Consider the following 27,386-nt stretch of genomic DNA (forward strand, 5'->3'; position numbering starts at 1 on the left):
ACGGTTGAGTTCAAACACCAATCCGATAGTTAAAATTGTGACTATCCTAAACTAACCTGGTTGTTTTTCTTTACTAGTAGCTTAATTATTATCTTGGTTAGTTTAATTGATGAGCTTAATTATTAGCTTGACTGTATGTGACTATCCTAAACTGAAATTATTTGTTTTACTAGTATCTTGATAAGTTTAATTATTAGCTTGATTAGTTTAGTTAATTAAATTATTATCTTAATTATATGTGACTGTACTGAACTAGTCCGGTGATTGAAATTATTTTGTTTAGACGGGATTTTTGCACTACTATGTTTTGTTTTATTTTCCTCACAATAGTGCAAAAAGGGAACTCAATACGGTTGTTCATGCATGTTAGGTGAGCAGACTCAGGACCATCTCATTTGAAAGATCCACATTGCAATACCATCCTTCAAATGGACCGATGTCTAATTCAAGTGGATAGCTCTAGGAGACCATCTAATTCGCAGGCTCAGATTTTGAAGATTGACATTGTAGACTTGGAACCATCTAATTTGCAGGCTCAAATTTTCAAGATCTACATTGTAGCTTGCAGGCAGCTCTCCAAGCCTCTAAAAGGTCCCACTACTTGATGGGACTCTCCCAGGCCTTCTGCCAATAACATGAGCCTATGGCTGGGCATATTTCAGCTCCACAGCCACCCCTAAACTTGGGCAAACTGTCAGCCCTAGGTGCTCACCAGGGTGGCCTATGTGGCTTCCCTAAAATAAACTCGAGGATATATGAACGCTGCCCATGAGGCAGTCTGATTACAGCCGACATGGCAGCTCCATTCCATCTCCCTCCGGGTGTCAAGGAGGGACCATCTACACCCATATATCCGCAACCCATTTGGGGGCTCATAGGTGGTGCATTGACCTTCATATTCCAGCACTGCCATGACTCTCAAAGGTCTTGGGATAAATAGCTTCGGAGTGCTGAATTTCGCTACAACAATAAGCATTCATCTATTGGGACAAGCCCATTTGAGGAAATATATAGATGTAAACCAGATTCTTCACAATTTCAGACGTGGCTGTAAACTCTCAGCAACCACAAGATGATGGTATTATAGCCCTTACTAATCATCCGCAAGGTTGGGAAATTAGGCATATTGATTGAAGCTACCACCCATCTCCAAAATCCACAATATGTTTCACCAGTCCCAGCTGAAACCACGTGGGTCAGAATATGCATGTTCCTAGGTTCATTGTGGGTTTCAAAGATAAAGTACTTCATAACAAGGTATGCATTGAGTACCTCATCAAATGGAGGGGCTTACAGGAGGATAAACAATCATGGCGGCCAAAAAGCATTGTGCAGGAGTACCCTCATTTTTTGCCACACTGATCAGCACCACTTGAGTTGTTCTGGCATCCCATGTGACAGCCACAGCATGTAATTTTAATAGCAAAATTCTATGGGAAGGAATGGCTGTAAAACGGGGTAAAAGGAAGAAAACAACTCAGTCAGAAGGGGTTAGAAGGGGGCCAAAAGGCTAAGGTGGGGTGTCCTGTATGAGCCCAACCCTATCCTCAGTCTGGGCATGTCCTGTATGAGCCCAACCCTATCCTCGTCTCCCCCTCCCTCCTTCCTCCTATCTTTTCCCCCTTCAATAGATCTAAATCGTCCTCTCTTCTACAATTCCCATTTTGGACACCAAACAGATTGGTTGCTTATGGCGCAAGTTCAAATCCGAGGACAGACACTTTGGTGATGACCGCCAATTTCATTTAGATTTGCAGCAGTCTGTAAAAAGAGATAAATACTAATGAAGAGGATATGGAATCAAGTTGTGAGATGGAATCATCTTAGTAAAAAATCAGCCGAGCCTAGTAAACTAAATGAATCATGATCCCTGTATCTCCCAAAAAATCTGCAGTCTGCTGCCTTAGGAAGCTAGATTAATCTTGACAACATGGACCGTAGCATCACCCTTTCTCTTTGTGTACCATTAACTTTACTTACTCTTGAGTCTGTCGAATGGCAAGTTGCACAGATCATTTTACAGATGGTTACTTTTGAATTGAGCTTGATTACACCACGACCTTCGTTTTGGGTGTTAGAATAGGTGGGTCTATATCAATACCCATATTTGCAGCCGTTCCAGCTATTATTCTCATAGCTGACTCAATGGAGGTACAGTTTAAGTCTTGAAGTTTTTCCGTTGCTATCGCCCGTACTTGATCGACTGTTACTTTTCCAACTTTCACTTTATTTGGGTTATTTGATCCTTTCTCAGCTCCTATACTCAAAAAAGCAGTAAGGAATCTATCAGGAAAAGAGAAAATAATCAGCTCAACAGAAAACATTGACAGACGAGGAAAATTTGATAGCTTAAGGAAACACTTATACAGACTGGCTCTATAGCAAAGAAAAAACAACTTGCCAACGCTCCTGCACCAGTAAGTTGCATACCAGCAGCTTTAAGCAGCAGTACTGACGCTGGTGGAGTCTTCAACACAAATGTGAAGCTCTTATCCTGTTAGAAGAGCAAGTAACATATTATTATGAAAAGTTACCAATTTCTGAATGTGAGTGCCTATCTATGCTTTGGGTCAGATTGCAATCACAAACAAAAATAAAGGACGGTCTCCTGAGAAAGATACAATAAGGTAGAACTTCCTTAGACTTGCCAGAAAATACTTCAAACTCAGAAGGTCCGTGCAGTGTCTAAATTGTCCGGAAAGGTAGTTCTATTTAATGACATCATCCATTTCACCTTACCATCTGCCTTGAAAACAGCTTATACAAATGCTTACAAACATCTAAGATCCTTCCCCTTACCATCTGCCTTGAAAACAGCTTATACAGATATTTACAAACGACTGATATACCATCATCCTACATGTTATGTGCACATCTAGACATAACATGGCTAGTGTGATGGAGGCCTAACCTTGGGACAGTTAGGACATGGCATACTTTGTAACAATTAGGGAAGGGGAAGTCTTAGGGTTGAGACACCTAGGACAACCTATGCTTATATAAATCCGAGCCTTAGCTCATCTGGGGCTTTCTTGGGAGTGGGGCCTCTAAGAATACCCAGCGAGGATGGAGCCATGCCTATGTCTCCTTGACAATATCTATAAGCAGATGGGGCTGGGTGGTATGGGACACACCCGTACTTTGCAAGAGACTAAGCTCTCAGCTCCTCTACCCAGTAAAGACACAGGCTGCTCAAGAGATGCTAGAGAACATGCAAATGTGGCCTGTATGAACACTCTGTATGATGCAGATGAGCTAAAACGATGAGCATTGGCAAGAAGGCACGCAACAGGAAATGCACGCAATTCATAAAAATAGCACATGGCATCTAGTGGATCTGCCACACGGCAAGAAGGACATAAGCACTAAGTGGATGTTGCAAAGCCCAGATAAAGCCCAATGGCACCATTGACAGGTACAAGGGCAGACTTGTGGCCAAAGGCTATGCTCAGCAGAAGGGCAGAGACTTTTGTTCCACCTTCTGGGCGGTCCACTATCAGATCTGTGGTTGCACTGGCTGCCCATCAGAGATAGAATGTGAATTATTTGGTATAAGAGAGCCTTCTTAAATGAGGATTTTCAAGACAAAACTTTTGTGAATCAACCCAGTCAGGGAACCAAGGTGCTGAGAAATGCACTTTATGGTCTCAAACAAGCTCCCGTAGCTTGGTATGCCTACTTGGCCAGCCAGGAATTCTGAAACGGGTCCAACTGAGAGCACCCTCTATGCTAAAGCGGATCCTCTATGTTAAAGAGGATCATGGTGTTCTCCTTATGCTCATTCTATATGTGGATGACAAGCTGCTGACTGGGAATAATCAGGATGATTTGAGATGTTAGGTCTGGGTCTTCTGCACTCTTACTTGGGCATACAGGAAGAAATAAAAGTGTTGCTTCATATTCCAAGTACACACAGAAGCTCCTCCACAAGTTTGATTTTCAAGATTGCAAGCCCATTTCTACTCTAGTGCAACCCGGGGTGAAATTGAGAGCTTGTGATGCAGGAGAGCCCTACAATATGGGTATGGACAGCCAGGCAGCTGGCTGTCTTATTTATCTGTGTGTCACTAGATCAGATACTCAGGTTGTTGTTTCCCAAGCCAGGGGGAGGCGGGAGGGACAGCGGAGAGGGGAGGAGAGGAGGGGGAGTGGAGGAAGTAGAGAGGGGAGGCAGGGGGGAGGTGGGGAGACGAGGCGGGAGAGGCAGAGAGGGTAGGCGGGAGGAGACAGGGAGGGGGGGCGGAGAAGGTAGAGGAGGAGGTCGGGGGAGGAGGTGGCGAAAGAGACGGGGGAGAAGGGGAGAGATGGTGGAGGCGGCGGCGGCGGGGGAGGCTGCGACTCGCGAGGAGGAGATGGCGGGGAGGGGGCAGCGGGAGCAGCCAGGTGCAGTAGGAGATTGCGCACAACTATCCAAAAAATCTCTCTCTTTGATTCTTGCCCACATGGCAGCCATGCTGCTGCTGCTCATGTGTCAGTCTCTCAAACCCTAGGTTCATCCCCCCCATGCTCTCCTCATATGGGGGCTTATAGATGGGGAGGTGACCTTTTTAAGAGCTGAGAGGGGGCAGATTTCTAGAGAGGAAGGGCTGGAACTGTAGAGAAAGAATATGCTGCTGTAGAGAAAGAAAGTGCTGCTGAGGTGAGAGAATGGCCTAGGGAGAAGCTGGCTGCACCCAAGGAGCTGGAGAGGTTCTGCCGCATCAACCAAAAGGAGAGAGAAGAAAAGTGACGAATTTTTAATGTAGGGAATGAAGGGGAGAGGCCTTCTTTTATAGGCTCAGCCCCCCCCCCAGGCTTAGAGTGAAAGGTGGACACTTGTCCCAGATTTTTGGTGGGCTGCAGTCCCAAAGAGGACAGCCCACAACCTGCCCCAAATCTACCAGATTTGGGGCCAGACACTTGGCTTGCATACCTTGCCACTTGCCATACATGCTGCCACATGTGTGGGACAAGTGGACTGACCTGCCAGCTCAGATTCCATGTGGCAGTCTGCCACGTGTCACTCCCAAAAACCCTAAAATTTCAAAGTTGTCAGAATTCAATTCTGATCGCACCCACGGGTTCCTAACAACTTGGACTTCACACTCCCGGTACTAAGCATTGGCAAGTAGTTACGCGTAATTTCTGTTACCGACAAAGTACATAAAATCTTTGATTGTTTTATCCAAGAGGGGACAGCTGCAGTTACATGCTACCTCTATCTCCACTCCTCGATGTCTCACACCTGGGTCTGCAAACTCTATCTCAATGCAAACATGGTGTCGTCACTAAGAGTAGTTCTTGTCCTACCACATTGGCTAACGACTGCTCGGACTGGTATCCCTTGGTCCACCTTCTTTCTACAGTGTTTAGCAAAAAGTTCCAGGTGTGTCACAATAGAAGCATTTCTTATGGTTCTTTCACTTCTTCTTGTTTACATTGTCAGGAGTGTCCACCATCATTCCTTTCTCTGTGGCTTCCATTTGCCACTCTTACCCTTCGCTATAAGAGCCTTCTTGTCACCATCATCATCCTCCTTTCTGTCGTACAACTTCATCTTAGCTTCCTCCTGTGCAACAACGGATCCAACTCCTCAAATGTCAGTGGCTTTGTCCGTTCTTTAGTCGTGAAAACCGCCGTCACCAACCGTCGGTATCCCCTTGGAAAGCAAACATGGCTAACTGGTTACTATTCCCACCTTGTGACCAATTGCTCCGAGTTGATCCTTCAGAATCTTCACCTTCATGAGGAAGTCATGGGCCGACTCTCCTTCATCTCTATGAAGGTTGAACAATTGATTTTGTAGCATGATGATCCATTCTTGGTCTCATAGGGACCTATAAGATCTTCCATGTCTCTTGTGATGTGTCTTCCAACTAGATATGAGATATCACCAAATCTACAGTCATCCTCCCAATGATCATGGAAAGAGTGACTATATTCCTAAAGTTCCACTCCTTCACCTTATTTGCTGAAACTGGAAGGGCTGTGGCATAAAAGTATGCGGATGAGGCCGAAGGCTGGGTGGTGACTGGATGAACTGGGTATGATGTGGAGATGACAATGGCATGGATGAGGCGATCCCAACGGGGTGTGGACTGTGGAAGCATAGGCTGACTGAGCGGGAGAGGGGAGAGAAAGGTCAAGGCATAATGCGATTGACTTAGCATCATCCATGCATTGAAGCACTAGAAGCCGTTCCTTTATGCAAGGACCATCAAAAACAAGTTCAAACCATCAAGCCTTAAAGTGGCTTCAGACAATGCCCAATTCCCAATCGAGCGATCGGCAATCCTGATAGCATCAAATCTTTTAGCGATTCGGAAGCATTATTGAGTATGTCCCTGGAAAGCATAACCCCGTCGTCGATACTCTAAGCAGGAAAGCCTCCATTCAAACAATAGAAAAGGCCCATTGTGTTGGAGATTTAAGGGAAAGACCTAGACTCTATGAAAACACAGTACTATAGAGTTTGGCACTCGATATCAGTTTGCCTTGACTCTCACTCCCGACCATTATTCAATCCAAGAAGGATAGTTACTCTACAAGCATAGATTTTGTGTACTCAAAGACAAGCGGCAGGCTCTATTCCATGGACCATGACGCCCATCACGCCCTCACAGGTGACCATATAGCATCAACAGTACATTGGAGAAACTAGAGCGCTATTTTTACTGGCCAAAAATGCAAAAGGATGTACATAGCTATGTGTAGGGATGCGAAATCTACCAAAAAGTAAAATTGTCCCATTGGAAGGCAACAGGATTGCTTCAGCCCTTATCATTCCAAAAGGGTCCTTTTCAAGACTGTTGCAATTCCAAACACTGCAAGTCAGGGTCTCGGTGCCCTGAATCTCATAGACCCCCCCCCCTATGTAGGGAGGCCTCAGAACATCAAGATGGATTTTGTGGGACCACTTCCCGCATCTACAGGTACGCGAAACACTCAATGTCTAACCATTTTTTATCATTTTAGCAAATTTTGTATGCTTATTCCGTGCAAGCAAACAACCAGTGTAGAAGACGCAGCCCGCTTATTTATCAAGTATTGGTACCCGATTGGAGCATTACCGCGGACAGGGATTCCAAATTCACCTTGCATCTATGGAGGGCTCTGCACGAAAACTTTGACACCAAGCTCTAGATGTCCACTGCTTTTCATCCACAAACTGGCAGGCAATCATAAGTATATAATCAATTGGCATTTAACGTACCAAAATCTTATTGTCATAATGCGCAGTCAAAGTGGGAACAATACCATCCTAAATACATATTCATCGAGCATTGATCGTACACCGTATGAAGCAGCTTTAGGCAACAGGGTTCTCTTCACTCCTCATATCCCCATCTCTCAAAGCCAATAAAACTACAGAATCCATGGCCGAGATTACAGAGTCAGTTAAAGACCGCCTTGCCAAAGCAGAAGCAACGTGCACATTAGAAGTTTTGAACCATTCCCCGTCATTAAGAAGACTCTATGAAGCTACGGTTTCCAAACAATTGGACAACGCATAGCGTCTTCCATGTGGCATGGTTGACGCCATATATTCGCCCGAAGTGATCGACGATGCAGAAGTTAGAGCCAGAGCGGATTCTCCTCCACAATGTAAGCATGGATCAGGATGCAGCATCCACAAATTCTACATGAAGCTTCGAGCTCGAGGAACCCATGAAGCGCTTTGCCATAGACGAAAGTTTCTTCCAAGAGTTCTCAGAGATATTCGCGAACGACTTGGAGGCCATGCAATTACCGCCAAGTTAAGGAGGAAATGTCGCATGTACCCCCGCACTTGGTGCAAGTTGACAACTGGCTACATCAATAGGTGTAAGTAGATCCCTACTGCAGTTGATTTTGTCGTACGCCAAGACCCCAATCAGCAGGCACAAGCTACGTAGGTCAGTCTCTCAGCCTTAAGTCAAGTCAAAAGTCAAGTCCAAGTTCACTAGTTCCCACAGGAGAACAATAGGTTAGGTTTCCACCTTACGGTTTTAGCTATAGGTCTGGGTTTCAGCCTCGGTAGGAGCCCAGAAGGACCCCCAAGGGCTGGACCAAGTAATGGGGACAGGAGCAGCCAAGGAAGGAGCCCCCCTTTGGGGGACTCCAGGAGAGTGCCTACACAGCTCCATAGCCAAGGCTCACAGTAGAGGTTTGAAGTTTCTGTTTCAGCAGCTTTCTTTTCTGTTTTTCAGCTCTTTCTTAGTTCTATCTTCAGCTCTCTTTAGCTCCATATCTCTCAACTTTCATATAGATCTCTCAAGCTCCATAGCTCTCAAATTCCCGTCCTCCCTTCTCTCTCTCACGCCGCTCCGCTGCATGCCCGGGAAAAGCACAAGCCTCTACAATAGCCTTGCACAATGGTCTACATCTACAGTGAGGGAAGCATTGGCCTTGGGTTCTAAACTATAAAGCAAATTCTTCCCTATTTGGAGAAGGGGTCCCTCAGTGGCTACAGGGGCCCAATCTGGTGTCGTCTACATTCTCTCTCTAACCCTAAACTCTCTCTCTCTCTTCCTCTCTGTGGTGCATACGCATACGCCTCGCAAAAGGGTTTACAAAAGGTCTCGCTGCAATTACACGATCATTTACCGTTGTATGTTACACCAAAGTTGGTTGAAGGGATTCCTACCAATGGGGATCAATGTGGACCACCCACGATGATCACCATGTGTGGGATCAAGATTCAAGATACGAAATGGCGCAAGGGGTTGAAATAGACCCACAATCTTTGGTGCCTTGCAGGTTTTGGTCGGTCCTTATCTTCTAAGGGAGAGGACTAGATGGTTCTATTGGTGCCTAACGATTATGGAGAATCTGGAGCATTCCAAACTTGGACCAGAAAGTTCTAGACAAGACCTAATTGTTTGTGAGCAATGCAGAGTTGTTCTTGGAGATACTAGAGGTGCAGGATACTGTATACACAACTAGATAAAGAAGATATCATTGACTTGTTCTTGAGAGCTCCTGCAAAGGAGCTGATGGGGCAGTTATTTGACAGAGTTGGTATCAGGCCCACCGTGTGTCATTGGAGGGGGTGTTGGAGGTTAGGGTCAATGCCCACCTCTGAGCCCTGAAATTAGGAGAGCTTAGGGTGTTAACAGCTGCATCGCATTGTGGGTAGATGGACCAGTAGGGGGATGGGCTGAGGATGGCATGTGGGCAGCAAGATGGCTGCCACATGGACAGCAAACAGAGATCCTCTTAGTGTTTATTTTAGGCAGTCCAAAGGGTCCCAAAGAATGTCGTTGAGGACTCGCTGTTACCTACATAGGATGCAGTAAACAGAGCCTTCTTTTGCTACCTTACCTCAGGGATTGTTTCTAGATGCATTGGTGCATTTGTTGGCAAGTTTTTGTACTTGATATATATCTATTTTGTCTTGGCTGTACATCTGAGTTGTCTCTCAGATCCCACCTACCACACAAGGCAATGAAACAACCAAATAGAGGGCATGTACAAAGCAAGGTAGAATGCAGCACATAGTTGAAGATAGATGCTGGCAACATTCTAGACAAAAAATTACATATCTTGTGCCACAACACTCTTGGGACCTTTTGGGAGTCAAACAAAAAGATGGCATTTTCTCAAGACAAAGATCAAACCACATTGGTTAAATAGAGAGAAAAGAGCCTAGCATGATTTAGAGATCGAATAGGAAGACAACAAGCTATCCCAAGCGAAGAGAGTTTGCAGGATACGACACACCAACATAGTCACAACGCAACTTTTCGTTGAAAGGTTTCAGAGTTTCAGCAACATTTTGAAATAAATGTTTATTAGTTACATACATACATACACATACACCAAAGGTCTATAAAGGTACATTTGCACATATATACATGATACATTAGATGTATTTTAGGCAAGTTTTCTACGTACATATTCTATACAAAACGTCTATACATACATGGTATTTATTTTGTTCATAAATATAACATATATAATCTCATATTGTCTGGGGGCTCGTGGCAAGCCTATTGACTCTGAGTCGGGTTACCTCATATAGAAATAGTGTGGCGCATCTCTAGTCTATGTAATCAATGACTCTACCCATGGACTTCACTTAGGATTGGCATGATCTCATGAGGCATTACACATCTTCTTAATATCTGGTCCTTGCCCATCTTGTATAGTTGTCCTACAATGAGTTGATAGGGTGCAGCCTTTATGATCAATTCTCTAGCATCTACTGCTTTCAGTCCACTACATTCTCTCCCTCTGATTCTCTCACTCACATCCACAGCATTACTTTGTATATTGAGAGCATCATCTTGCAATTGCAGTTAGTATTGTGACGCCAAAAATTGATATTTTTTATTTGGCATTAGTATTGTTTTCTTCTTTGTTTGATAAGAGTTTGTGTATCAAGTAATAGCCTAGCAGCTCTCACTTATTTCTATTTTCTAAGATATTGTATGGGATTGAGAGGATGAGTGGAATGGATCATTATAAATACCATGTGTATGAATTATAAATACCTTGGTATGGAGTGAGAGTTATTTGTGTATGGGATATTATGGGATTTTTAGAAAATATCAAGAGTCATATAAAGAGGTGGGCTCATGTCCATGTGTTCCAATAATATAAGAGAGGCCACATGCCAAGCATGTGGAAGGCATGTGAAGGAGTGTGAAGTCAAGAGGAATCCTTCTAGAATTTCCATGTGGAATAAGGAGGATGTGGACATATGGAAAAGAGAGGATCCCTATCGGCTCCATGTGGGGAACTCTTGACTTTCTTAATATTTTAAGAGTCTTGAGCATCTTTTGATGGGACACATGGCAAGAGTAGCCAAAAAGGACATGGATGGTGACATACGGGCTTATGTGATTGATAGGGAAAAGAATCTACAAGCAGCAATTGTAAATGGGTGAAGGAGGATGACAAAATCTCTATAAAAGGAGCCCTCCTCTCCCTTGTTCATCATCTCTTCCACCATTAGGCCTCATGTTGCTGTAGCTCTAGTCTCCTCAAGCCTCTTCCATGAGCCTTCTCTCCCTCTTGTAGATATTCTCTGATGTAGACTCTTGAGTCCATCTCTCTCTAGTTCATTCTCTCTCTATGAGTAGTCTTGGAGCTTCCGCTCCCTCTTGTACGTATTAAACATCTTCTTTTCCCTTGTGTTTGTAGTATTTTGAGTTGCATTGAAGTGGAGTCTCACTCTATTGGTAATGAAGGTCACTTCAGGTTCTCTCTCTTGAGTGTCTCTTTCATTTTTTCATTGTTTTCTCTTCCAAAGTGCGCAAAAGTGTTGTCTATTCGGGCACTCGTTGCACATACATGGTTTATCTATTTTCCAAGCCACAAAGAGAGCTCTTCCTTCCCTCCTAGGCAATCTCTACGGGACTTGGATCATTGATGAAGTCTAAGCATGGAGGTAGTATTCTCCCAAGTTGGCAACAGTAGAAGTAGTAGGTGTTTTTCATGACAGTTTGACCCCCTCTCAGTATTTTGCTCATAACTTTTCGCTCGGTGGTCCAATTTGGACGAAACTTATATCAGCACGAAGCTCTCTTCGAGGAGCATAACTGTCCATATCTTTCCGACCGCTTCTCTGTTTCTTATGAAACTTATATCAGAGCGAAGCTCATTTCAAGACGCATCTAGATATGTGTTTAAATATTTTATATCATGTCTCTGCTGAAAGTTATGGGTCTCTGTGTCTTATGACAGTTTAGAGAGTGTTTTAAGTTAAGTATAAAGGTGTCTATGAAAGAGGTGCAATGTTTTCTCGAAACCTACCCATCCAACCCAATCAGCCTCTTCAAACTCCTCGATATATATCAATTCATGTCATATTGAGCCGCAAGATCTTCTTTCAACAACGTATCGCTCTTCTCTTTGGCGCAGACCGGCTTGCTGAGATTATGGCCTCCTCTGATCCTTTTCTATTCCTTATGCTTGAGTACAACATCACTTGGGATGTTACCATCTTCATTCTCATATAAGGGAGGATAGTATGGTGTGGTCTCTTGGTATAAAAGCTTCTTTTAATGTTCCTTTCCCAGTGACAAATATCTCTATCACTCAGTTCGAAAGCTATAGAAAGTGAAGAGATGCATGAAGTTTATTACCCCCAACTTCATGTCACATCTTTTGGTGGAAACGCTGAGTACGTTTGGTATTGGATTCATCCCATCTTACTAAACAGTCTCGGGTGTACTTGATTGCATGTTATGCCTAGTATAGGCATGTGTTTTCTAATGTGATAAAGAAGATGCCTGAAAGAACTCTGTTAGAAGAGATTGCAGCCCGTTTAAGAGAACTAGAAGATTGTGAAGGTGATGTTCAAGCTATTCGCACGGTCATCATGATCATATCCTTTATGTTTGCACTCTTGAATATATTGGTGAATCGACAATGCCGTCAGAAGGCACAATTTAAGAAAACTAGAAGATTGTGAAGGTGATGTTCAAGCTATTCGCACGATCATCATGATCATATCCTTTATGTTTGCACTCTTGAATATATTGGTGAATCGACAATGCCGACAGCATGCATAATAATAGATTAAGAATTGTTTCATGCACTGGCAGCTTGGTGTGAAGAAGAGTTGAGTCTTTGGATAGTTTTTGACTATAACAATGGAGTGGTGATTCTCAATGCTTTCAACTTCTTTTGCTATGCAAATGATGAAGAGTACAATATCTTGAAGCTATTATGTGCACTTCCAATTGTGACAAGGGTGATTCTTGAATGCATGTATACACAATGTTTTCATGGTGTTGGTTGGTCACTTATTTTTGAAGATTTTGTTGAGGATCACATTATGAAAGGTTTTCAACAAGTGGTTATGCATAATAAGTTGGTCTTTGTATACTAAGGCTCTGTGGGATCCAAACATCTTGTTTGGCATATTATTTGTATCTTGATGATTCCTTTATGTGTTTCATCATGGTGAAGATTCCAATGTTTCAAGGGACCTAAGGGAAATACCCGAAGTCTTATCTTCAGGATTTTGTTCGAGGATGCTGGCTTTCTGGATGGTCCATGAAGGATCAGGCGGAGATTTTGCCTAATTTTCTTAAAGCTGTAGCCTTGAGTTGGCATGAGGCCTTGTCGGACTCTACCAAGGAGGACTGAAACCAAGTGGTGGCTAATGAAGCAAAGATTTGGGACAGTGGAGTCGCCAAATGCTTTGATGTTGCCGTTAGACCGGTTCTATCAAGGAGAGAGTGAGATGGTCTCTGCGTTGGCAATCCGATATGAAACTTTATGGACAAAGTATGAAAAGGCAGCTTTGCGAACTGTGGCATCTACATAATCGGTCCCTCAAAGTCCCGTAGGAATAGAACACTTAAAGATAAGCAAATTTGTTATGGCTTTGGAGCCTCGTCTTTGCTCAAAAGTAATGAGTAAAGATCCAATAACATACATGGAGGCACTTCACATTGCGACCAAGAAAGAAGCTTCTCTAAAGATCGAATCCTCTTTTGTGTCTTCAACAACTGCAACTTCTAAGGTGAAGGTAATGGGCACTCCTCATGTACCAAAGTCCTCTGAGCTAGATCATTCTATCTCCCAATTGATTGCAGAGTTTGCTAATTTGAAATTACATTTGGTTAATGCACGACAACCTAGAGCACCAAAGAGTGAAGATAGGGCCTCGAGATCAGAGTGGGGTCACTTACTATGAATGTAATAAAAAAGGTCACTATCACCTGGAGTGTCCTAGAAAGAAGAAAAACAAGTATCCTTGTTAGAAGCTTCTTCGGGGGATAAGGAAAGAGAGGTAATGATGGCTAAACGGGGGGGTGGTAAAGCAAAAGAAGAAGAAGAAAGCAAGGAAGAAGTAGATGAGAAACATCAAGAAGAGGAACACCGTAATAAGAAAAAGAAGGCATCTAGAAGAAGAATTAGCCAGTCAGACTTTCCTTTAGGACAAGGCATTGGAAGCTATGACTTGTTATCCGATCTTAAAGAAAATGAAGCTCATATCACCTTTGGTCAATTACTTACTTTGTCTCCGAAACTACGGGAGGAATGGGGAAAGCTAGCAAGCATAAGACTGTCAAAGAAGAAAAAGAAGAAAAAGAAGAAAAGTACCATTCTTGTTGTTCAAAAGGTAGATATAGAGGTTCGTGATGATGTACTTGTGGTTGATGTGATCATTGATGGTCAAGTGATTTCTAATGTTTAGATTGATGGAAGTGCATCAATTAATGTCTTAAGTGAGAAGACCATGATAGATGATGATTTAAAATACTCTAGTACTACCTCTCCTTATCGCATCAAATTGGCTGACAACACTAGGGTAAAGACCTTGGAAGTTGTGAAGAATCTAGAAATAAATGTATGTGGAATTTCTGTGCTAACTACTTTTCAGGTGATCCCTACCAAGCCAAATGCACGTGCCTATCCATTGATTTTGGGAAGGCCTTGGCTACGCAAGGTGAAGGTTGTTCAAAAGTGGGATACTGAAGAATTGATTTTGCAGAGAAATGATAAGAAGATGTGCTACAACATCAGAAGTCGCAAAAAGAAAGTTGTCAAGGAGGAGTCTTCAACATCAATTCGAGCTCTGATGAAGAAGAACAGACACAGTGTAGCTCCGAGGAGTCCAGCTCAGAGGGTGAGGTGGAAGGAGTGGCCTTTGGTTTTTGTCTTGGTGCTGATCAAGATGAGTCAGGAGGGAACAAGGTTGTGGTACAAGAAGATCCTGTAAAGACACTTCATGTAGAGAATGTGGAGCACACTAAACGATGCCAACGCAATGAAGAGCTTCTTGGTGATTCTCTATCAAGTAGTGAGAAGCTCCAATACTCGGATATGCTAGATGATTTTTCATATCTCTTTGCAACAAGCTATCCACAGGTTCGACCAGTCTCTCTTGTGGAGCACAAGATTGAGTTGAAGCCAAAAAGCAAGCCAGTTGTGCTAATGCTTAAGGCGATTGGAGGTAATCCAAGCTGAGGCACTAAAGATAGAGATAACACAACTACTTGAGGCGGGATTCATCTTTCATGTTGATGATTCCGAATGGATATCTCATGTAGTTGTCACACCAAAGAAAGAAAATAAGTGGTGGGTTTGTGTGGACTTTCGTCCTTTGAATGCATGCACTAAGAGAGATCATTTTCCTTTGCCATTCCAAGATGAAATACTAGACCAAGTAGCAGGCCATGAGATGTATTCTGTATGTAATGGGTATTCTGGATACTTTCAAATTCGTATTCGGAAGGAAGATCAAAAGAAAACATCATTTGTCACACCTTGGGGAGTTTATGCTTACAAAGTAATGCCTTTTGGGTTGACCAATGCACCAGCTACATTTCAAAGGTTCATGAGTCAAGTGCTCGAGCCTTACTTGAAAAAGTTCATAAGGGTGTTTTTCGATAATTTTTGCATTTATTCTCGACACATAGATCACATGGAGAAGTTAAAAATGGCCTTAGCTAGAATTGATGAAGCAAAAGGGTGTCTAAATCCTAGCAAGTGTCATTTGGCTCAAACAAAAGTAGTCTTGTTGGGGCATATTGTGTCTAAAGAAGGCCTGCAAATGGATCCTGACAAGGTTCAAGCAATCATGGCATTGCTAAGTCCTGAGAGTGTCACTGGTATTCGCAGAATTCTAGGAAAGAGCAAGTATTATCAACGCTTTTGTGATGATTTCACAGAGATAGTGCATCCCATGAACTTGTTGACAAGAAAAGGAGTTTCTTTCCAATGGGGTGTGCAGCAGCAAGAGTCTTTTCAGCAACTTAAGGAGGCCATGAGTAAGGGCCCAATATTGAAGCCCCCTGATTGGTCTCAAGACTTTTATGTATATCCAAGTGTATCTTTGCATTCAGTTGGTGCTGTATTGCTACAAAAAGGAGAGTCATATAGAATGCAACCCATCTATTATGCCAGCCGACAGCTTACAGAGATGGTCTTGATGAATTTTGAAGGTCAAGAAGTATGGGCTAGGGGACAAGAGCTTCCAGGCATCACAACTAACAATGCAGCTGAGTATAATGCTTTGATTCTTGGGTTGTCTTTAAAGTCAAGTTAAAGAATTGAAAGTAAGAGGAGATTCTCAGCTTATTATAAAGCAAATGCAAGGGCATTACAAGACAAAAAGTCCTCATTTGAAGGAGCTTAATCAAAAGGCTATGGCACTATGTAGTCAATTTGATTTTTGCAAGTTTATTCATATAAACAGAAAAGAAAATCAAAGGACAAATGAGTTAGCTACTCAAGCCATTGTAGTACAAGACCTGTTAGAAATTGCCCAACAGAGGGTACACACAGCGGAAGACTTATAGTAATGCCCAGGAGCTCACACAGTGTGCGTGTGGGGTATGGAATCACAAACTTCTTTACTTAATGTGCGTCACATAGATTAGATGTGCAGACTCATCAATAGACAATGAACCAGCCTGATAGAGAAACCACCAAAATATATTTCCGTCCAAAACTATGGACACAATACAAAAGATATAGATCTAGAGTCCCACCAATGGTGTGGTCCTCTGATCTTACCACAAGGTCCTTCTCCTATCAGCCAGTTATTGTTGGAAAGGTCACCTCCCCATCTGTAAGCCCCCAAATGAGGAGAGCGTGGGGGAGGGAGACCTAGGGCAAGATGTGCCCAAAGAGAGACTACCTGGATGTGTGGATCTGGGACAGATCTGGAGCATTCATGGTTGGTGGGGTATCCCAAGGATGAATGGCTGCATCAGGAGCAGCTCATGTGCAGGAAGATGGCGGGGACACAGTGTCTTGGATCAGGCCTGGCATGAGGCACTCAGTGGACTGCAGCAGGACCCTATGAAAGGCGCGCTGACATCAGCATGTGTACGGAGCAGGGTACAAAGCTGTACGGATCTGTACAGGCTGCTGCAGGGCAGTGTACGGAAGAGGTACGGCCAGGACAAGGCGCCGGCAAAGGGCTGCAGCAAGGTGCAGTATAGTGGGGGTCTATGGGCAGGTCTATGGCTTGCAAGCAGAGCTGGCAGGTGGCAGGACAGCAGCAAAGGAGCTGCTGCATGGAACAAAGGGCGAGCAAAGGGCCCTTATATAGGGCTGGTTGGGCTGAGCCAACCAGGTCGGTTGGGCCAGTCAACCTGGTCTGTCCAGTCGGCCCAGTCAGGGCAGACTGGTGGGTATTTTTGCCAGGCCTCAGGGCCTATAAAAGGGGCCCAAGGGAAGCTCCTTTTCTGCTCCTATCTGCTAGCTGTTTGCTGCTGCAAGTGATGATGATCACAGCACCTTGCTGCCCTAGAAGACAGCCAAGGTCCAGCCCTTCCTGGCTAAGTCTGCAGCCCTTGTTGCACTCTCTCACCTCCTATAGATAGGCCCAGAGAGTAGGCTTCCTGCTGCTCCTTTCTGCCCTGGAACTGCTGGCTATGCTGGATGATGAAATGAGGCAAGTGCCTCTCCTTTTATAGGGCTCAAGGCCCTTTTAAATGGACCGACCAGCCAGCCCTAAATGGGCCGACTGGACAGACCTGGTTGGCTGGCCCAACCGACCTGGTTGGCTCAGCCCAACCAGCCCGATATAAGGGCCCTAGCCAAGCCCTTTTGGGCTGCTGCTAGGCTCCCCTTTGCTGCTGCTGGGGACCCTGCTGCAGGCTGAATACCTGCCCATAGACCCCACTATGCTGCACTATTTCTTGGCTCCCTGATCTGCCCACATGTGTGCGCCTCAGCTCCGTACTGTTCCATACTGTTGCTGATGTCATCCGTGAGCTCATGGCCTCTTCTCTTGGGTCCCTACTGCTGTCCTCTACTCCCGCCTTATGCTCTTGCAGATTAGCTAGGTACCCTCCTCTCTTCTTTTGGGGCACCCTCCCCCATGCTCTCCTCATATGGGAGCTTACAGATGGGGAGGTGACCATTCCAACGGACCGGGGGGTGGTTTCTTTGATAGACACCGGATGGCCAGAACTGCAAGATGTTCAGCAATATGTGGATGAAGGCATGTTTCCTCGAGGGTTAACTCCACAACAGAAGCAGAAACAGAAGCAGAGATTGGTAAGGAAGGCTTGTCCCTATACTATTGTTTATGACATTCTTTATAAATTAGAAAAATACAAGATGCTCCGTCGGGTCGTCCATCCCATGGAGACTAGGAGAATCCTAGAAATGTGTCATGAATGCTCCGGTCATTTTGCTTCAGCGAGGACAGCTCGGAGAATTCTTAATGCAAGTTACTTTTGGCCACGCCTCCATAAGGATGTATATGAATGGTGTCATAGTTGTAAAGTATGCCAAAAGTTTGGAAGGCGATAGTTGATTCATGGGCCCTTGACGCCTATTCCAGCATATGGACCATTTGAGAGGTGGGGGTTGGACTTTGTGGGACCAGTCCCTCGCTCATCTCAGGGCAAGCATTATTTATTGGTGGCCACAGATTATGCGACTCGGTGGGCAAAGGCCAAGGCCACAGTCAATAGCAAGGCAAGCACAGTTGCAAAATTTCTCTTTGATCAAATTTATTCGTGCTTTGATTGTCCTTTGGAAATTCTCACTGATGGAGAAACCTCTTTTAGAAATTAACTAATTGAAGATGTGGTGCATTAGCTAAAGATAAATCATAGCATGTCCACGCCATACTATCCCTGATGTAATGTCTTGGCTGAGAAAACAAGTGGATTGTTGTGCAATTCAATGGGAAAGCTTGTAGACACCAAGAAAAGGCATTGGGATAGATAAATCATAGCATGTCCACGCCATACTATCCCTGATGTAATGTCTTGGCTGAGAAAACAAATCAATTGTTGTGCAATTCAATGGGAAAGCTTGTAGACACCAAGAAAAGGCATTGGGATAGGCACTTAGCAGAAGTTTTATGGGCTTACAGAACCACACACAAGCTAGCTATTGCGTTAGAACCATTCCAACTAGTGCATGGAATAGAAGCCATTTTGCCCATTGAATTGGAGATACATAGTCTTCGCACTGCTGTTGCAAGAAAAGGAGGACAAGAGGATGCCTATGCTCAACGCTTGGTACAGCTAGAAGCCTTGGATGAATGCAGTTTACAAGCCTTACATTGCAGAAGGAGATTTGATAGCCGTCTAAACAAGCGGCTAGACAAAAAGTTTATCGGCCAATGCGAGGGACCATATCGAGTCAAAAAGAAGTTCACGAATGGAACCTATCAGCTTGAGGATGTTGATGGCATGGTGATACCTGGATACACCAATGAGTATCGCCTTAAATTCTTCTATGCTCGACCACCTTGAGGGCTGTAGACTCTTTCTATCACTAGAGAGAATCTGCTGGCGGGGGAAAGATGTGACGCCAAAAATTAATATTTTTTATTTGGCACTGGTATTGTTTTCTTCTATGTTTGATAAGAGTTTGAGTATCAAGTGATAGCCTAGCAGCTCTCACTTATTTCTATTTTCTAAGATATTATATGGAATTGAGAGGATGATGTATGGGATTGAGAGGATGAGTGGAATGGATCATTGTAAATACCATGTGTATGAATGATAAATACCTTGGTATGGGGTGAGAGTTATTTGTGTATGGGATGTTATGGGGTTTTTAGAAAATAGGAAGAGTGAGTCATATAAAGAGGTGGGCTCATGTCCATGTGTTCCAATAATATAAGAGAGGCCACATGCCAAGCGTATGGAAGGCATGTGGAGGAGTGTGGAGTCAAGAGGATCTTCAGGGATCTAGTGAGGATTCATCTCCTCTAGGTAGTCTAGTCTTTCCAGTTTTGCAGTGAGGGTTTCAGCCCCTTCATACAATTGTATTCAGCCCTTTGGGCATTCATTATTCAATTGTATCTATTTCCTCTTCGGAGGTCCACTACATTCTCTCCCTCTGATTCTGTCACTCACATCCATAGCATCACTTGGTGTATTGAGTGCATCATCTTGCAGTTGCAGTTAGTATTGAGCAAGAGAGAGAGTGTGAGGATAGTCTATTTCCCGCTACACCTACATAGTGGAAGAATGTAAACCAAAGGAAGAACTTTGGAACAAAGGAAAGTAATCCAGTAAATTCAATTAATTGATGTGTGCACACAGAATGTTTCATTGGAATATTCAGATCTTTAGTACTAGACAGAAGTAAAGAATAACCAATAACTGAGAGTATAGTCCTCAAAGATAGCATAGGTCAAAGCCTCATACACAATCTGAGGGATAGACAACAAGCACCCCGAATCTCAACGAAACTCATAAAGTTCACAAAACCAATCCGACTCAACACATCAGCCACCACAGTCGTGGTTCGCCTCCTGTATTGGGACTTCAAAGTTGACATCCTGCATAAGCTCAGACCATCTAGCCTTATGGCCACACAACTCTGAAGCATTACAGAATTACTTGAGTGATGTGTTACCCACACACCATAAACTCAGAGCCATATAAGTAATGCCTCCACTTCTTCAATGCATGAATAACAACAAACACTCCATTTCATGCATAGGATGTTTAACCTGTGCTGGTGTGTGTCAGCTTTTCACTAATAAAAGCTACAGATTGAACATCATGCCCTCCCTGAAATAAGGTACCAAAACCAGCTCCATATGCTGCACCTATTGAAGTAGACTCTTCTATTCTGCCATGGGCCTTCTTGTAGGCTCCAGTAGCTACAGACAGTGAGACTCCTACCCAATCTCCTTCACACCACAATATGGCTCTCCTACTGCAGTATAGATCTGCCTCTTTGTGAGCTCCATAAATGTTGGAAAGTCTCTATCATGTACATGTAGCTTAAATTCTAGCTTCTGGTGCAGTGTTAGAATACGCAACAGAAAATGAATAATCCATGGGATCACACCTGAGAACTCTAGATCTTATATATATACCTTTGTAAGACTAGAATAAGTCCAATCATACAAATTTAGAATTTTTTGTTGTTCTAAAGATCAAAAATCTACAAAGAAAATAAAAGAGAAAATGAAAGAGAAGAAAAAAGCGGTAAACAAAAACTTACTTGAGATGTGCACACATACATGTAAATGTAAACCACACTCAGATATGGAATAGACAGTCAATTACTGCATAAAAACGTCCAAAGATATGACCCACAATCTTTACAAAATGTTCACACACAAACCACTCTACGTGGACAGCGGGGTGCTGCCCACTAGTGCTCAAACTGAGGCCACTAGTTGCCCTAACTGCTGCACGCCTCTCAACAGAGGTCTTCAGTGGCTTAGGTAGGTGCTTCAAACTAACTCTGCAGTACCCCTTCTGCCCTATGTAGCCTACTCACTGTTTCAGCTGCTCACAATGGCCAAGGGCTGCTTCTTCTGCTAGTGCCTTCCTTTCACCTTGCTCTGACCAGTCTGTGAGCTGGCCAACCGAAAGAGTCCTCACCTTGACCCACCTGCCTTCATGCAGGCCTACCAGCAGTGCAGCAGCAAGGTGCTTAGGATCAGCCAGAATGTATTACCTTTGCTGCGATTCAAGAGCACACTCTACTGCTGCTTGCAAGTGCCCACAATGGAGCTGGAGGGCCCTGTTCTGGCCAACCCAGTTAGGATTTGGCCAACCAGAATAGTGTGCTGGCTGACCAGTCTGTGAGCTGGCCAACCAAACCAGTCCTTGCCTTGACCCGCCTGCCTTCATGCAGACCTATCAGCAGCCCCTCATGCCCATCTACGAGGGCAATATGCTGGCTGCATTAATGCCCCATGGCTTTCCCCATGTGTGGCCCATAGGATAGCCAACACCATCGCTCTTCATTCAAGGACAGATCTGCCCTAGTGGGTGGATCACAAGGAGGACAATCGTATGCTGTCCATGTGGCAGCCTAGGTGCTTTCAACAAGGCAGCTTCTTCATCCCTCTTCACGCTCCCTACACTTCTACAGGTGTCACTCCCCCAGTTCCTCAATTTGGGGCTTACAAATGGGAAGTTGACCCTTATTCTCTGACATTAGAAGGTCTGCCTTAACTGCTATAGAATTAACTGCTTAATGCACCTGTTTGGCCACCCTGACCCTGTCTTTGTTGACCTGGCAGTCTGTGGACTGCCCAATGTGCTGCTGCTGCTGCTGCTGCTGCTGACCAGTGGCTGAGCCTATAAATGACTCCAACCGTGGCTCCACATGTGCTGTCCTGCCCCAGCCCATTGACCCTCCTCAGGGACCCTTGGCTGGGCTATATACAGCGAAGTAGAATAAAGCAATAAGAAGTCAAATGCATACATTGGTATAAAGGCAGTGGAGGTGAGGCTTTTACGGTCCTCCCTCCGTATCCTCCTAATTTGCCCCTAACCACGTGTCTCCTCTAACGCCAACCCTACTAACTTAGCACAAATTTTTCCCTTCATTACATGATCTTCTTTGCAGCATCTTCTATGGACACATACTAGCAATGTTGCCAGCTTTCCGAGCTACAAAGTGATTATGGAACTTACTCATTGTCTAGTTGCCTATACCAGCCTGGTTGTATGTATGTACATACACGCATGTACATCATACACCCTAGTATGTGCATACAAGCATGTACATACCCCCTAATATGCACAGGGGCTCGTGCATGCAAACAAACAGGCATATATAGTTAAAAACAACTTTGTTTCAGACTTGTGGACTTTACAAACTGAACACAACAAGAGAATCCAAGAACATCCAAACTATTGTATTCTCGGAGAAAATACGAGAAATGCAAATGATATAGATCACAAACCAACAACAGATCATAGCACATCACCACGCCCTCCAACCAAAAAGCATGGAACACTTGCAGTGGGCAAAGTTTATGATCTTATCACCCTTGTCAAAGTTTGGCAATATTCAGTAACGTCCCGGCTAAGAGCATTTAGTAAGACGCAAAAAATACGACTCCTTTCAATTTTCTCAGACAGAAAAAATAGCCTGTGCACAAAAGTTTATGCATGTCTCAAACAGCAAATTAATAGAGTCATCAAGAGATATTTGTACTCACATCAAAAACACTGATTTCTACAGGTATGACATAGCCAGGCTTATCAGCAGTCTTTGCATTGTATTCCTTGCAAAAGGCCATGATATTGACACCCTTAGATCCAAGGGCAGGCCCAACTGGTGGAGCAGGAGTCGCTTTTCCAGCTTCAAGCGCCAACTTCACTACTGCAACCACTGCATATCAACCAATCCAGGTGTTAACAATTCCATAATTTATATCTGTCTTTCTTACACGAACAGTGACATTTAAAATTAAAAAGTTCCTTTCTCCTGATTTCCATTCAAGCTAGGAGGAATAGGATTTTAGAAGGAAGAAATGGGCACCATCCAGAAACAGGCTACATATGAAACTGAACGACAATGCACATCTAGCTAAAAATCAATTAAAAGGAAAGACAAGGGTGCAAATGCAACCAGTCTTCTACGCATACCAATAAGCTGAATTTATATCGATTCTCTAGGGTAGAGGCTTGACCAGACATGATGGGCTTAATGGCCCAACACAATGGCATCTCAATCTACTTCCTCCTCCTGCAGCTAGGTTGATGGAGATAGACAGACAATACCTAGCGCTTAGCATCTCAAAACGAAAATGAATTATAATTTTTCCTTCTTTTTAAAGACCTCAAACCCATCAGTCCACTAAAAGCAAAGGTATATAGTTCAGCTTGCACTAACATGGAGTAATCCTCTAGGTACATGTTGGGCCATAAACGCACAGTTCCGTTAATGTTTCATTTCTGCACAAAACCAAGCGCTGCTTTCAGTGTGCAAGTATGCACAGAAAGACATTCATTTGAAGATGAAGTCTCTTCACATAAGCAGACAAGCCAATGATTATCATACTATAGTATCAGAGCCAGATGCAGATAAACTTTTCTTCACCACATGTGCAGGGGAATCCAATCAGGTATCAAGCCAAATAACAACTTTATTTCCTTAGAGAGAATGAGAGTGCACAAACAAAAGAATTTGAGGATACGCACAACAGAATTAGATTATGCTACCATGCTCAATGTAAATAGGATATATATTTGGATCTAAACAAACATATAAAAGTAGAGGCATCATCGGCTATATGCTAGTTTCGGATAACTGCATAAACGCATCAAACACTTCAATAAAGGAGCAATGCAGCCACACCCAGATAACAAGCCTCCCAAAGTTGATATTCACTGCCATAGATGGAGATAAGTGAAGACAATACAGAGTATGCCTGCATACATCAACTTTATAAAATAGGCATAGAAAAGCAGAAGACTATACCGACATGGGTCGATAAGACTACAGCTGGTAAAATAACGCTATCTGTAGAAGGAGAATGGCAAACTTTCACAGATGCAATCATGTATACCATGGAATCTGTTTTCTGAGGAGAAACTAAGGCTTCAAGAACGTAAAATTCTCAACCCTTTATGTAAAAAGGATCCCAAGGATGAACTTTGAAGTTGTTTCTACAAAGAATCAATACAAGTGTAATACAATTATCCCACTCGTTTCTTTAAATTCTGAGTTTTTATATAGTGTCGTTTTCGGCTCCTTGCTTCCAACCTGGATCCAAAAAATACCTTTCGCAAGTAAAGCCTTCCTCTGTTTCAATATTCCCTCATAGAAGAGTTGGGCTACATCCACCTAAAGTGGAGCCTAGGACATTCAAATCCTAGAAGCAATACAAATTCATCGACACTTTCCAACATACTTGGCAATGCCCCTTCTCAATTCTAGAGACAAGGACTCAAAATTGGAAGAGGCCCCAAGCTGACCCATAAAAGGAGAAGCGTGGGGTTATTCCAAATTTTATTATTTCTGAATTTAGCCCATACAAAAACTGTCTTTCGTGAAAGCAATAGCTGTCATTCTTCAATTGTCAAACTACCTTGTAAATTCTGTGTACATCTTCCTGAAAATCATCATCTTTGACATGGCAACAAACTCCTTATGATATGCAAGAGACACATGGATCTCCTAGAAAGTGCATCAGCAGCTTGGTCGTCTTTACCAGCCACATGCACACTCTGAAAATGAAAAGTCCATAAAAATACAGCTCATTTTAATGTGTTTTCTCTAGTCAATGGTTGACTGAAACAATGTCAACGACAAACTCAGCTCTTAGATAATGCTTCCAGAACTTTGAGTTCATGGATGAGAGGAAGAGTTCCTTCTTGTACAAGCTGTAGTACAATTCAGATCTTTAAGCTTGGCACTTGCAAATCTCAAATCGACAGGATGAGAATTCTGCACCAAGACAGGGCCGCCCAGACCAACTCCACAAGTATCTACCTTGGTCCTTGACCCTAAATGGTGTGGACAGATCTAGAATGATGAGAGAAAGTCCAGAACGAGACAGCAGGTGCAAGCCTTGAAGTATTCCACAAAGTGCTGATCATATGGAAACATGTACGGATCTGCAGCTGCTTCGACCTGCTCGCTGCTCTCTGCCCTTCCCCCGCCTTAGCCTCTCCTTCACCGCCATCCCCCCTAGCTGTCGCCCCCCGCCCCCCCTCTGCCCTGCTTTTCGCCTTTGATCCACTCTTTTTGGAAGCGCCATCACTGTTTGCAGGTCCCGCCATTGATCACATTTGAAGCTCCAGGCAGTGCGCCTGTGTGCTCTGGAGTGCTGGTCTGGCCGCTCCCCTCCTCTGTATATGTTCATGGTTAGAAGTTTGAAGTCAGTGCAGGTCTTCTAGCTGCTGTTCGAACAGCTCGGAGTTAACACAAGCTTCTCTCACCTCACATTCCCTCTGGAAGGTCCTCAGCGGGCATGACTGCCCCGGGGTATCTTGCTGGCTGTTTGGCTCACTCGGTAGTCTCAGGCAGTTCCCGCTGGTATTGTTGGAGGTTAACATCTCCTGATGTCCCATGGTTAGGTTAGGTAGGGAGAAAGGGCCTTGCTTGTGGGTGCAAGTTCCTTGTACTACCAATTGTGCATGATTAGATGGATTGGGTGGCGCTAACAAGGCCAATTTTGGCCTTGGTTGATACGTTGGTTGGGGAATCACCTTGGGATAATGGCATTGCAAAGTGTCATGATTTCCCCACTGTTTGCAAAGAGCATACTGGCAAAGTGCATGTCTTGCCTTAAGATGAGGGCAATCATTAGTGGGATGATTTCCAGTGTAGGGTCCACACCCTACATTGCCACATCATGGGTAGAGCTAGGGGTTATTGGAAACTTTCTTAGATGCTGCACTCACTTCCCGAATCCCTAGTCTCTCTTGAAGTAGTTTCCTTTAACGTTTGAGACACATCAGATGATGTTGAAGACAAATTTTCTCCATCATTTTGTCACGTGAATGAATCATCTTTTTGATTCATAACTCAAATGATGTAGGATGCATTGTGAACAAATAATCATGGAAGTTTGTAATCCCAAAGTCTGATGAGGAAGTGTGGAAACGTTTGTGCATCCCTCATATCCCCAGCACCCACCCTGTGAGAGGTTAGGTTAGGCTGAGTGAGAGCCTTTGTTGTGGGTGTGCGCACCCCCTATGAGGTTAGCCTAGTGTAGAGCAGGGCAGAGGTGCCTGGGTGGAGGCGGCTCAGGGCCCAATGGGGCTGCTAAGGTGGCACACTCTGCTACAGCTCCCAGGAGGGTTTGCCTCTGGTTAGGGCTCCTCTTTGGCTTGCTGATCGCCGCATGGCAGCTCTCTTGAATGCCCCTTTGTCAGGCCCTTGTGGGGGCCTGTGTGGCCACCTTTGGAGCAGCATACCTGCTGTTTTCCAGGCCCCCATGAGCCTTTCTGTAGGAGAGGTGGGCGACCTGCTGGTCAGCCACCTACTCTGCCTGGTCGGGCTGGGTAGCCTGTAGGGCAGGGGATCAGCACCTATAGGCTGTGTGCAGCCCTTTATAGGACAGCGGACCGAGGCGGCCTAGTCAGCCTATGCATGGCAGAGGAGCAGCTCCTTGAAAGGGCTGTGTGGCAGCCCCTATGGGCAGGAGAGGGGGGTTGGCCCACCTACAGCAAGGGTCGGCCATCTAGGGCAAAGGTCGGCCCATCTGTAGTAACCGACCTGCAGGGGGGGGGGGGGGGGGGTCTGCCTATATAAAGGCCCCCTTCCCACAATTATTGAGCATCTCATGGAGCACAGTTGTGCGCAGTTCAGGGGTTTGTCCTGAGATCCCTTGGAGTCTCTCTTGCCTCTTTCTCTCCTCTCCAGTTTTGTTTGTGAGTGGTTTGCTCTCTCTCTCTCTCTTCATGTCTGTCCACATCCGCTGCACCGTGCGGAGGTGTGGACCGGACGGGTGCCATCGAAGGCATGGATTCTTTGGAAGGGTGTTTTCAGATTCGAAAGGAGGAGTTCTCGAGAGTTGGGACCACTCCAAGCCTCTTCATCATCTTTGTCAGCCCTCTCCTCTCCTTACTTCCATCACTCCTCTTCTATACCTTCTTTCCCATCCACTCTCTCTTCCGGTTCGATTTCCTCTTCACGCCACGGAGAGCAAGGCAAAATTTCCAGTTCTGCCCACCTTCCCAATCAACCGTCAACTGAATGGCCCCAATTACGGTGTCTGGCGGGTGATAATGGAGACCATTTGGCAAGCTTCATTTTGGTGGGAGTTGACAGGC

The 27,386-nt window shown here is 44.3% G+C and overlaps 1 protein-coding gene across 1 annotated transcript in view; it reads right to left on the reverse strand.

Moving 5' to 3' along the window:
- Positions 1-1,795: 1,795 nt before the first annotated feature.
- PRPL11 (plastid ribosomal protein l11) overlaps positions 1,796-27,386 on the reverse strand; it is a 38,930-nt gene continuing 13,339 nt past the window's right edge. Inside the window, exons 2-4 of the mRNA XM_087394666.1 lie at positions 22,820-22,992; positions 2,431-2,494; positions 1,796-2,257 (exon numbers count right to left, since the gene is read on the reverse strand). Coding sequence (XP_087250792.1) covers positions 2,049-2,257; positions 2,431-2,494; positions 22,820-22,992 — 446 coding nt within the window. The 3' untranslated portion in view covers positions 1,796-2,048. The remainder of the gene's footprint in view (positions 2,258-2,430; positions 2,495-22,819; positions 22,993-27,386) is intronic.

This window comes from Dipteris shenzhenensis, chromosome 23 (genome assembly GCF_047967505.1).
Source record: "Dipteris shenzhenensis isolate YYH24624 ecotype China chromosome 23, Dip_SZ_1.0, whole genome shotgun sequence".
NCBI lineage: Eukaryota > Viridiplantae > Streptophyta > Polypodiopsida > Gleicheniales > Dipteridaceae > Dipteris > Dipteris shenzhenensis.